The sequence below is a fragment of the Petaurus breviceps genome, unplaced genomic scaffold (genome assembly GCF_028583685.1).
Source record: "Petaurus breviceps papuanus isolate PSGF00001 unplaced genomic scaffold, PetGlider_PUasm1.0 90537, whole genome shotgun sequence".
Classification (NCBI taxonomy): Eukaryota; Metazoa; Chordata; class Mammalia; order Diprotodontia; family Petauridae; genus Petaurus; species Petaurus breviceps.
This window is the reverse complement of record NW_027187271.1, coordinates 976221-987334: the sequence shown is the minus strand read 5'-3', so window position 1 is coordinate 987334 and position 11114 is coordinate 976221. Positions and strand designations below refer to the sequence as shown.

Sequence of the window (11114 nt, the reverse complement as noted above, 5' to 3'; positions counted from 1 at the left end):
TGGGAGGAGTTAGGATGATTTAGGAGTTAGATGATTTCTACTTATAAGCCATTTTACCTGGACAAGTCACTTCACTTTTATGAGTTTCAGTTTGTACCTGGAGTCAGGAACACCTGGATTCAAATTTGGCTTCAGACACCAGTTATGTGATACTGGGCAAAGCACTTAACCTGTCTCAGCTTCAGCTTTCCTCACCTATAAAATGGGAATAATAGAAGGACTTGTTCCTAGGGTTTGTTGTGAAGATATGTCAGATAATATTTGTAAAGTGCTTTGCAAACCTTAAAATGCTAACTATTATTATTATAGCTTACAAGGTTATTTGGAGAGTCAAATGAGATAATGTATACAAAACTTCCTTGTTATTGTAAAGTGCTACATAAATGTTTATTGTATTTGTTTATTATGTTGTTTATTATTTATAATTCTAGTATATCTTGCTGCTTTCCCTTACAGAAGCTGTCTTTTTCCCCTTATTTTGGAAACAAGAAACCTCCAAATTATCTGAATTTTCTCAATTAATCATCAGACATATACTATTGTTCACTAGGCATGGTAGAATACTAGAGTAACATGGGGAGAGGAAGACTGGCAGATGAAGGCCCATAATTCAGAGTATGCACACTCAGTTCTAGTTCAGTAGTACATCACTTTTCATTCCATTATATGTTGATGCTTTTTCTCATATAAGTTGTCTTTTTCCTCTCAACATTTAGAAAATAAGAATCCTCCAGATTATTTTAATTTTCCCCAATCAATTCACAAGCATTTATCAAGTGCCTACAATGTGTTAACTAACTAGTAGGCAATTTGGGAGGAGGAGGAAGAGGATTAGCAGTTGGGGAGGAGGGGTCAGAAAAGGTTTCATGCAGAAGACAGTGCTTGACTTGCATCTTAAAAAAACAGACTTTAAAAGGTGGAGGTGAGGAGGAAGTGCTTTCCAGGAATAGGAGGATGGCCAGTGCAAAGGCAAGGAGATGGGGGATGAAGTGTCATGTGTGAAGAACAGGGACAAAACGCATCTGGTTAGATAGCAGAGTGTAGGAAGGGAAGGGACGCTAGGTGGCACAGTGAATAGAGTGCTGGGCCTGATCTTCCCAAGTTCAAATCTGGCCTCAGGCACTGGTTGAGTGACCCTGGGCAAGTCACTTAACTCTGATTTTCCTCAGTTTCCTCAACTGTAAAATGAACTGGAGAAGGAAGTGGCAAACCATTCCAGTGTGTTTGCCCAGAAAACCCTAAATGGTGCCAAGAAGAGCTGAACACAGTTGAACAGCAGCAGGAAGAGAAGCGATGTTCAAAGACACTGAAAGAGGGACAGCCAGCTTGTGAAGGGTTTTCAATTCTAAACAGAGGAGTTTATATTTTATCCCAGAGGCAATACAAAGCCAATGAAGTTGGTTGAGTAGAAGGGTCAGATCTATGCTTAAGGAAAATTACTTTGACAGTAATGTTTGGGACAGACTGGAATTGTGAGAGATTTGAAGCAGAGAAGCCAATGAGGAAGGCATTGAAGTAATCTAAACAGGTGATGAAGGCCTGAATTAAGGCAGTACCTGCATGAATATAATGAAGGGGTCATGCAAGAGATAGTATGGATTACAGAAGCAACAAGATCTGGCAACTGACTAAACATGTGGGTTGATGGATAATGAGGGGTTGTGGATAATGCCAAGGTTACAAACCTGGGAAAACCAGAAGAATGGTGTGTCTTCAACAGAAATAGGGAAGGTTGGAAAAGAAGTGGCTAGCAACAGAAACTGAAGGGATGGTCAGATAGTAGAAGCAAGGAGAGTAATGTAATGAAAACCCACAGAGGAGAGAGCATCCCTGGGGAGGGTGGTCAGCTGTGTCAAATGCTGCAGATAAGTCAAAAAGGAGGAGGACTTTGAAAAAGACCACTGATTTGGCAATTTAGAGATCACTGGTGGTTTTTGAGGTTGAATCATGAGGTCGGAATCCAGACTACAAAGGCTTGAGGAGTGAGGAGGCAGCAGGTGTAAGTAGATTTTTCAAGGAATTTGACTGAGAAAGGGAAGAAGCTTTAAGATGGTAGTTCAAGTGGATGGTAGAGTCTATTGAAGGTTTTTTTTGTTTGTTTAAAAAAAGACTTTGTCATATTGAAAGAAGTAAAGGAAAAATCAGTAGATAGAGGGTGGAGATTTGTGAGAAAGTGAGGAGATAGATGATTGAGGATATAATTTGCTGGAGAAACTGAGAGGTGATGGGATAACATGCACAAGTAGAGAAGTTGACCTTGGCAGGGAGAAAGGCCACCTCTGTGTGTTGGAAACTATGGAGAAAGGAGGAGAAAGTGGGAGGTGATGTCAAGTTTTGAGATGAAGATCATAGGAAAAGAGGAAGCTCACATAGAATGGCCTAAATTTTCTCAATAAAGACTAGGCTGAGAGTGAAGGGCATATGTGGGAGACTTGAGGAGGAAAGAGAAGGTTTGGAATAGCCTCTGTGGAGAATAAGATAGGGAATTAATTAGAGAGGGGGAAAAAGCACTGCTCGCTACAGGAGAGCCCAGCTGATGTTGGGCAACATGAATTGTAATTGAGGTGGGGCTGGATTGTATTCCTCTTCTGGAAGAAACCTGAATTCTCACCCCATGAAGGAATCAGTGGAGACTAGAATAGCTTATTGGGGTTTTCCTTACTCACTCATCCTTTCCAGGCCTCCCCAGCCTTGGTGCTGGGAGATCCCTTCTTGAAAGAGACCCTTGAGCTGAACTAGAGACATCACAAGACTAAAGGGAAGAGACTAGTTTAGGTAATGGCAGCATCTGCCTAACCCTCCAATGAAGATATTGCTCTTCAAAAGGGATAAAACAAATTCTCCCATGTCCTCAGGGTCTGAGGGGGTCCTTCTGTGCTTTGAACCCTTTCCTTCTAGAGTCTTCTCTCACACAGGTCCATTCTCACAGACTTCTGCTAAGAGGGAGGGCTATTTTAGACAGGGGTAGTGACAGGAAGGGGGGGGGTGCTAAAGAATATCATGATTTTGACTATTTGGATAACCCAATGACCTTTTTGCCTTTCAGATGGATATAATTTACCAAAACATCCCTAACTATGTTGATGTGGAGATCAAGAAGCTTTCGTAAGTTTTTGTAATCTTTGGGAAAGCAGAGCCATGGAGGGCAGGAAGTTACGTGGTGTGGGTGCTCTATTAGTCTGGAGTATTCTCCCTCCTCCCCCCACCATCCTTCAAGGATGAACCAATCAGGCAACAAGGTCGCACTGTGCTTGCCAAGGATGCAAAGAAAAGGCACAACAGCCCCTGCCTTGACGAAGCTCACGTTCTCACGGGAAAAGCAACATGCGGAGCAATAGAGAAATGGTACATACAGGAACGGGAGAAGGTGGAGCCACAAGCAGCTGAGGGCAGGTGGGAGGAGGCAAGGAAGACCAGGGGACAGCTCCTGCAGAAGACATTGTTTGAGTTTTGAAGGAAGCCAGGAAGAGGCAAAATAGGGGAGCACTGCAGGCAAGAGGGACGGCAGAGCAAAGCCCCATTGATAGGAGATGGAGTGTGTGTTTGAGGAACAGCAAGAAGGCCTGGACATGGTTGGAATGTACAGTTCGTGTACACGATGTATGAGTAAAGTATAAGCAATGTGTAAGAAGACTAGAAAGACAGGAAGGACTGGGTTGTAAAGAACTTTAAATGCCAATCAGGAATTTGTTATTCTTCGTAATGTAATGAGAACCCATGGAGGAGAGAGCATCCCGGGGAGGGTGGTCAATGGTGTGAAATGCAGCAGATAAGTCACAAAAAGGAGGACTGTGAAAAGGACCACAGATCTGGCAATTTAGAGATCACTGGTGATTTTTAAGAGGGTAGTTTCAGTTGAATAACGAGGTTGGAAGTGAGATTGCAAAGGGTTGAGGAGTGAGGAAGCAGCAGGTGTAAATAGATTTTTCAAGGACTTTGACTAATAAAAAGAAGAGAGCAATAAGATGGAAGTTTGAGGGAACAGGAGAGTCTAGTGAAGATTGTTGTTGTTTTTTTTTAAAGACAGAGTCACTGGAGTTTATTGAGTAGGGAGGAAATGTTGTCAGAGCTCTATTTTAGGCAAATTTCTCTGACAGCTCTGTGGAGGATGGATTGGAATGGGGAGGGATGTGAAGCAGGGAAACCAGTTAGAAGGCTATTGCAGTAATCTAAGTTAGAGGTGATTAGGTCTGAGCTCAGGTAGTGGCTGTATGAATAGAGAGAAGGGAGTATACCAGAGAAATATTGTAGAAGAAACAAGATTTGGCAACTGGGCCAAGTGAGAATGAGGAGCAGAGGATGGCACCTAGATTGCTGAGTCTAAGGAAAGTGTGGCTATGAATCTGAATTCTGGATGACACCTGGATAAAGGATGTTCTAGGTTGCCCCCTATCTGCATGAAGGGAGTTCCTTCTAGAGGGAAGAGGGCCTAGCTTTGAGTAGACATTCAATGTGGTTGTTAGGTTGGCCTCCTTACCAACCCAGCTCAGGCACTGAGAAGATGATGAGATGACCTTGTCTCTCCTTTTCTCAGAAAAGGCAGTATATTGGTGGACTATAATGTGATCCTGTCGACAGATTTCACCCCAGATTACGAGAAAGAATTGCTGACTATCACAAAGAAAGTAGAGGAAACAATTAAAAACGTAACCAGTGAGCAATCAGACACAGAATGCAGAAGTAAGTGTCCCATTTCACCCAACTTTTTTTCTTATATCCCCCCCACTACATACATGATGCACCACCTGCCTCTGTGCCTGTCTTTGTTGCCCCCAGGTCAGTCCCTAAGTCTGCCCTATCCTCCCTCTCCCTTTATATTTGGTGAATTTTTACCCCTCCTTTAAAAGCCAACTCAAAAGTCACTTCCCCTGGAAAACCCGCTATTGGGTTCCTTTTCCCTAACAACCTTTCCCCCTCCCACTCCCCACCTTGAAGGCCTTGAAGACATAAAGACCTCTCTAATAATGGACTATCACAAATTATGAATTTGCTAATTCTCTACTTGTTTTTATTTCCCTACTAAACTCCAGGAGAGCTGCATCTTCCCCAGCACCTAAGCCCAAGGTTCTTCACATTATCTTTTGGGTTCAGACCTGGGATTTTATCAGTGTAGGGAATTTCCAGTGTGGACACTCCCTCTGCCAATACATATTCTCATCTCCTTTGCATTATAGTCTTAGAGAGTTGCCTGGGCCCCTGGGAAGTTAAGTGACTTGCCTATGGTCTCACATCTACTATAGGTCAGAGGCAGGATTTGAACCCAAATCTTCCTAACTCCTACCTCAGTCCTTTAGCCTTTGTCATATCACCTATCCTTTTGCACATAATAGGCAATTAATAAATGTTTGTTAAATTGTATTGAATTTCCTGAGATGGAAGGAAGAGCCTACAGGGAGCTCTTTGTCTAAAATTACCAGTTTTCCATGGCCCCACCTCTCTCTCCCATCTGTGGGAGAAGGGGCCAGAGGGCAGAACTATAACAGAAAAAGTCCTAATTTTGAAGAACTTGAAATCCCAAATGTGGGAACGAAGAAACCAGGACTTATTAAGCAACTATTTATAAGCCAGGCACTGGGGCAAGCATGGCACAAATATCTCATTTGATCCTCACAATAACCCTGGGAGGCAGGTGCTATTATTACCCCCATTTTACAGATGAGGAGATTGAGGTAGAGAGTCGGTGACTTGCCCAGGATCAGACAGCTAGTAAGTGTCTGAGTCAAGAGCTGAACCCAGGACTTCCTAACTTGAGTCCTAGCACACTGTGCTAAGCTCCCTTTAAGATGAAGAAAAGATATCAGGTGTAGCTTCAGATACTATAGCCCAACTACCAGAAAACCAGTATTTTCCAGGAAATTCTCAGCAGCCACAGTACCAGGATGGAGGTGGGTTTGTGAAAAGCGCTAGTGGAGCCAACAAAGAAGGAGAAAACCATTAACGGGGTAGACCTATGGGAAAAAAATCTGGGAAGAGAGAGAATTTCAAAGGGCTGAGTATCTGAAGCCAGAAGGTCTGGGAAGCCTGTATTCCCTCTTCTCCCCACCTCCTAACAGGTTTCCTTATCCCCCACTCTAGGTAAGGAAGCCTTCAACAGAAAAGCCCTGAGGCAAGAGGAGATTTACCCTCCATTTTCCTCTTTCACTGGATTATGTTTCAACCCCAATAAGACATCAGTGCAGGAGCCAGAATTTCTGTACAATCCTGAGAGTACGTAAACCTAAAGAAGATGTGGGGTAAGGGGTTAGGGTGAGCTATGGAGCCTGTCCTGGGGCAACAGTTCATCCTTTTTATTCCCTTGACCTTCCTCTTAGAGCAATGTCAAGAGCTTGCTGGAGAATTGAAGGAATTCTTCTACATTGAGTACAAGGATGGAACACCACACTGTATTAACAGATGCAAGCAGAACTTCAACTCATCACTGGACTGCAACCAGGGACAGTGTCAGTTCGAGCAGAGTGGGTCCCGGAAAGGCCCTCGATGCTAGTAAGTTCCCAGGCCCCCCTGATAGCCTCCCTCCTTCTCCTAGGCCCATCTGGGCCCTCCCTGGACCAGATTTTCCCCTGTTCCTCCAGCGGTTTTGATCTAGGTAGGCTAAAACCCTCTGATCACATCTGTAACAGTCCTAGGCTTTTTCTGGTAAGAGTGCTCTCTCACTGCTGGCCAAACAGACTTGGCCTTTGCCTTCAGGGAACCACATTCACTTTCTTGGACTGCTCCCAGTCTGAATGGGAGGAATAGAAGGACACACCCACAAGAAGAAGAAAAAAAAGCACAAAACCCAAATCACCCTAACAAAAAACAAAGAAATTATCAGTTACTACCCCCCTTGGCTGTGTGCCAGGAGCTAGCTCTAATGGTTTTAACTTGCTTAAATTTTTGGTGTGAGCATAATAATGCAGATTTAACTTCAAAGTGTGTGTGCATACATTCCCTCCCACCCCTAGAGAGCCAAGTTGTTAGTGCACTTCAGGATTGCTCCATAAACCTTGCTTAGACTCAGCAAGGGGGCAGTAGAAGACTCTGGGAATGAAGTCATCACCAGACTGGAGGCTTGTAATGTTAAAGCATTTAGAGAGAGCTTTGAAGTTTGCAAAGTGCTTTACATCCATTATCTTCTTTGAGCCTCACAACACCCCAGATTGCACTTTTCCTGAAAAGATCCCAGGCAGGGGGCAAGTCTGAGGAAGAAAGGACTATCAGGTATAATTGAGGAAGACTTCTGGGAGGAAGGAGCATTGAGTATATTTGAATTGGGGTAGAGCAGAATTTGATGCAGAGTTGGGGAGGGTGTCCTTTATGTGGTAGTAGATGGATGGGAAAAATGAAAAAGGAGTTTTGTCTTGATAGAGTGTGCTGGGGTTATCTGAAGATGACTTACAGCTTGGGAGAGCAATTAGTGATGGATTCTTGGCATGTGATGAGGACTATGGGTACACCTCTCCTCGCCCTTCCAACATAGGAAACAACCTCTGGGAGCAGGAAACAACATTACAACAATGTGGGAGGCTGCAGAGTTGGCCTGGGGAAGCAACAGTGGAAAATGCTAGCGAGGGCACTAGCTTCTCTCCCACTCTGAGGTTACTTACAGATTAAGTCAGAAACATACAGAACCTCTTCCAAAACTGACCTTTATGCTGTGATTGCTGAGCTAATTGTGTTTACAGGAGGGAGGGGCAAGAGAGGCACATGAGACCACTTTGACACAGAGCAATTCAGTCTAACACATGCTTTCCCTCATTATGGGTGTCACTATGGGAGTAGAAATGTCCCTAGAGCTGGAATTAGATGACAGGAAGTCAGCTTTTGGTTCTGCTATGACCTTTCTGAGTGGCTCTGAGTAGTCATTTAACCTGTCTAAGCCTGTTTTCTCATGTCTAAAATAAGGTGAATGGACTTCTAGCTCTAGATTTTGTGATCAATAAGTCCTGTGTATTAGGTTATGCTGTAAACTACCTGAGATCTTGGGTAAGGAAAACACCAGGGATTTTAGACACTGAAGACTCCATGTCATGACAATTGGATCAGCTTTGAAACCCTTCCTGTATCAGCAGTAGTCATACCCTAAGACATAAGATCATAGCTCCCAAATAATTCTAGGCCCATGTTCTTTGAATCTGGCCTCCATCCCCACTCCAGCTCACATTCCCTTCTCCTGGGGCCACCTGACTGGTCCTTTATCTCCTATATCTTAATTCCTAGAACTTGTACACATCTTTATCTTCTTCGCAGTCCTCTCTCCATGGGATAAAAGGGTCAGTTCTGGAGACTGGGTAGAGATAGAAGAAAGTGTCCGTAATCTTGACCTAAATTTTCTTTCTCTCCTACCTTTACTATCATTCAACAGCTGTTTGACCACAGATACACACTGGTACTGGGGAGAAACCTGTAACCTCAGCACCAGTAAGAATCTGGTGTATGGGTTAGTGGGAACTTTAGGGGCAATGTTGGTGATCATCATTGTTGCCCTCTCTGTCTTCATGTACAAGTCTCAGAGGAAGATCCAAAGGTGAGCCATCTCTACTCTACTTCTTACACTCATAAAGATGATCTGAAGGAAATCACAGCTAGACTGGATACTCTTCAGGTCATCTCCCCAATAGATAGCTTCTTTGAATGTTATGGGCATTGTGTTGAGCCCCAGTTCTGTTGGAGGTGGGGGTCATTCTGACATTTTTGTCAACAGGCAGAAGGCCAGGCTGGATCAAGTGTATAAATGGCACGAAGAAGATGGAGGACCAGCCCCTGGGAGCTTCCAGAATACAGGCTTTGACATCTATGAAGGTACCAGCAGCCCTCCTTGGGTTCCTAGTGACTAGAGGGAGGCACTTGTGAGGAATATCAGAGGTATGGGGGATGGAAGGCAGTTCCCAGTTCTAAAACTCTGGGCCCCACACAGCTTCCAAGACTATATGGACAGCAAGAAGGTGGGAGAAAAAAGCACTGGGCCGGAAGGGGGAGAGAAAATGCAAAGTCTATCTTCCCAACCGTGCCACCTTCCTCCTTGTTCTCCCTGCCTCTAGAACAAGAAGATTCCATTCATGCGGATTCCATCTACAATAATTTCCAGCCCTCCTTGGATCACATTGACCCTGAAAAGAAGGTATTTCTCTAGCATTTCTCTAGGCCCAAATTCCCTGACACAGATTTTTCAGGTCAAGCAGAGTTGTCCCTAGGCTTTGGGGCAGTGACTTTAGGCCCTGAGCACTAAGTGACCCCCATGCTTCTGGTCAAAAAAGGCAATTGTTGGAGAAAAGACAGCTCCCATATTTGGTGCCTGAAGATCTGACACACATCAAGGTCTCGTGATACCCTGTAGGACTGCCCTCTCCTCATATCCATAAGCAAATCTTCTCTGGTAGTAATTTGGCCCCAAATGAGGTATCATTTCTCCTAGGTTGGTTTTGTCATTCATTGTTATACAGTTAAACCTGGGGGGATAAGTGGGGGTGGGATAGGGTAGAGAAGGTAGGGAAGAAAGCGTACAATACACTTCCTGTCCTCCTAGGGTAGCCAATGGGTCAAGGTCAAATAAAAAACTATGACAAGGAAATTCTCACATCCAGCTAAATAGATAAGTCAAACTTGAGTTATTTTGAGACAGATCTGATTAGTTCACTGGTTCAGATCTCACCATTATATCAGTTTCCATCCCAGGATCCATGGGAGGAATCTTCCCTAATCTCTAGCATCTTTGCTGCCCTTATCTCTCTTTAGCCTCAACATCTCCCTGTAGCCAAGCACCCATATAGATACCTTCTCTTTCTAGATCCAGATCCAAAGGCCACAAGTGGTGATGACCTCAGTATGAAAATTCACAGCTGAAGAAAACCTATAGGTGCAACCCTGCATAGAGATGAGAACGGAATCAATTGTAACATTTGCCAAGGAAAGAAGTGCCAAATCTTCAGTTAGTGAGCAGAGGAACAGAGTCTTTGTTGATATGAGATTATGTATGCACTTAAACCATATATTATTATTATTACTATTATTATTATTATTATTATTATTGTTTGTTACTATTGTGGTGTTCTTGTTATTGATATCCCAAGGACAGTGCTCTCCCACTATGCAGCTGCTCACCTAGCACCCGACAGGAACTTCCTGCTGCTCACACAGAGGAAATAAAGGAGGGGAATGGAGGAGGGAAGAGGGAAGGGACAGTACTTAAATAAAGACATCATTGTGGTCTTTGCTGAGTTCTGACACTTAGGGGCTGGTTCTCCCAGGGGGAAACTTTTCTGCCCACCCGGTTTCAAATAAAACAGACAAATTATATATGCAAACACATATAACACTTAGATCCTTCTCTTTTCCTATATATACACAGGCATATCCATATGAGTTGATGCTGTAGGATAGTCCTAGACTATGGGAGGGACTTCAGTACAAAAGGGTGAAACATTTCTAATGATTTAACCCAAGGCCCCTTGGGAAGATCATGGAGTACATACTAAACAGCCAGCTGAATGTCTCCTAAGACTTTTATCTTTCAGGCATGAGCTTTGGAAGTGGGATCAATGTAGAATCAGTCTGGTCGCCAATGATGGAATGCATCTCCTCTAGAACCTAGGACCAGCACTAACCCATGTCCAAATAATATTTATCCCTAATATTTGTATGTTGCTTTCTGTGTTTTTTTTAACAGACTTCCACATACCTTAATATCTTTTGTCCTCACAAAAGCCTTATGAAGTGTCATCATTTGGTAGATAAGGAGACTGAGAAAAGAGAGTGAGGTAGCTTGCCTAAGACCACAAAATGAGTGATTTGCAGAGCCAGCATTCAGAATAGCCTCCTGACTCCATGATAGAGTAGGGAAGAAGCTGACTGTACCTTAGGGTTATAGCAACCTGCTTCTTTGAGCTAAGCCACAGTTGGCAGGAGCCAAGGACTTTGCTCTCAAAGATCATTCAAAGCAGCCCCAGGGCAATGGTTTTGGGGGTCTTTCCCTGAGATCCTGTACCCTCTACTGGTGTATTAAGGACATCTTACCTCCCCACCTTACTTCTATGATTGCTGTGCCCCTCATCACCTACCTATTTCAACAAATCAGACCTATCTGTGATTTTCTTCTCCTTCACTCTCACCTTCACTCAAGTGACAGATTATCTACT

The 11114-nt window shown here is 43.7% G+C and overlaps 1 protein-coding gene across 2 annotated transcripts; it reads left to right on the top strand.

The window, feature by feature from the left end:
* Positions 1–2585: 2585 nt before the first annotated feature.
* Positions 2586–10271, top strand: MUC17 (mucin 17, cell surface associated). 2 transcript variants are annotated; one of them, XM_069063129.1, is made up of 9 exons: positions 2586–2775; positions 3047–3105; positions 4535–4680; positions 6076–6207; positions 6312–6483; positions 8345–8506; positions 8684–8781; positions 9021–9100; positions 9767–10270. In XM_069063129.1, exons 2-9 carry the CDS (start codon positions 3047–3049, stop codon positions 9806–9808), a joined length of 891 nt encoding a protein of 296 aa, XP_068919230.1. In that variant the 5' UTR covers positions 2586–2775; the 3' UTR covers positions 9809–10270. The 2 variants fall into 2 exon arrangements, with proteins under 2 accessions (XP_068919230.1, XP_068919231.1); XM_069063130.1 differs by lacking the exon at positions 4535–4680 and having other exon boundaries at positions 9767–10271.
* The last annotated feature ends 843 nt before the right edge of the window (positions 10272–11114 follow it).

Coding starts and splice junctions, on each gene's coding strand:
- MUC17 (XM_069063129.1), top strand. CDS start 3,047: ATGGATATAATTTACCAAAACATCCCTAACTATGTTGATGTGGAGATC. Junction 6,208..6,311: donor ATTTCTGTACAATCCTGAGA/GTACGTAAACCT, acceptor CCTTCCTCTTAG/AGCAATGTCAAGAGCTTGCT. Junction 9,101..9,766: donor ACATTGACCCTGAAAAGAAG/GTATTTCTCTAG, acceptor TTCTCTTTCTAG/ATCCAGATCCAAAGGCCACA.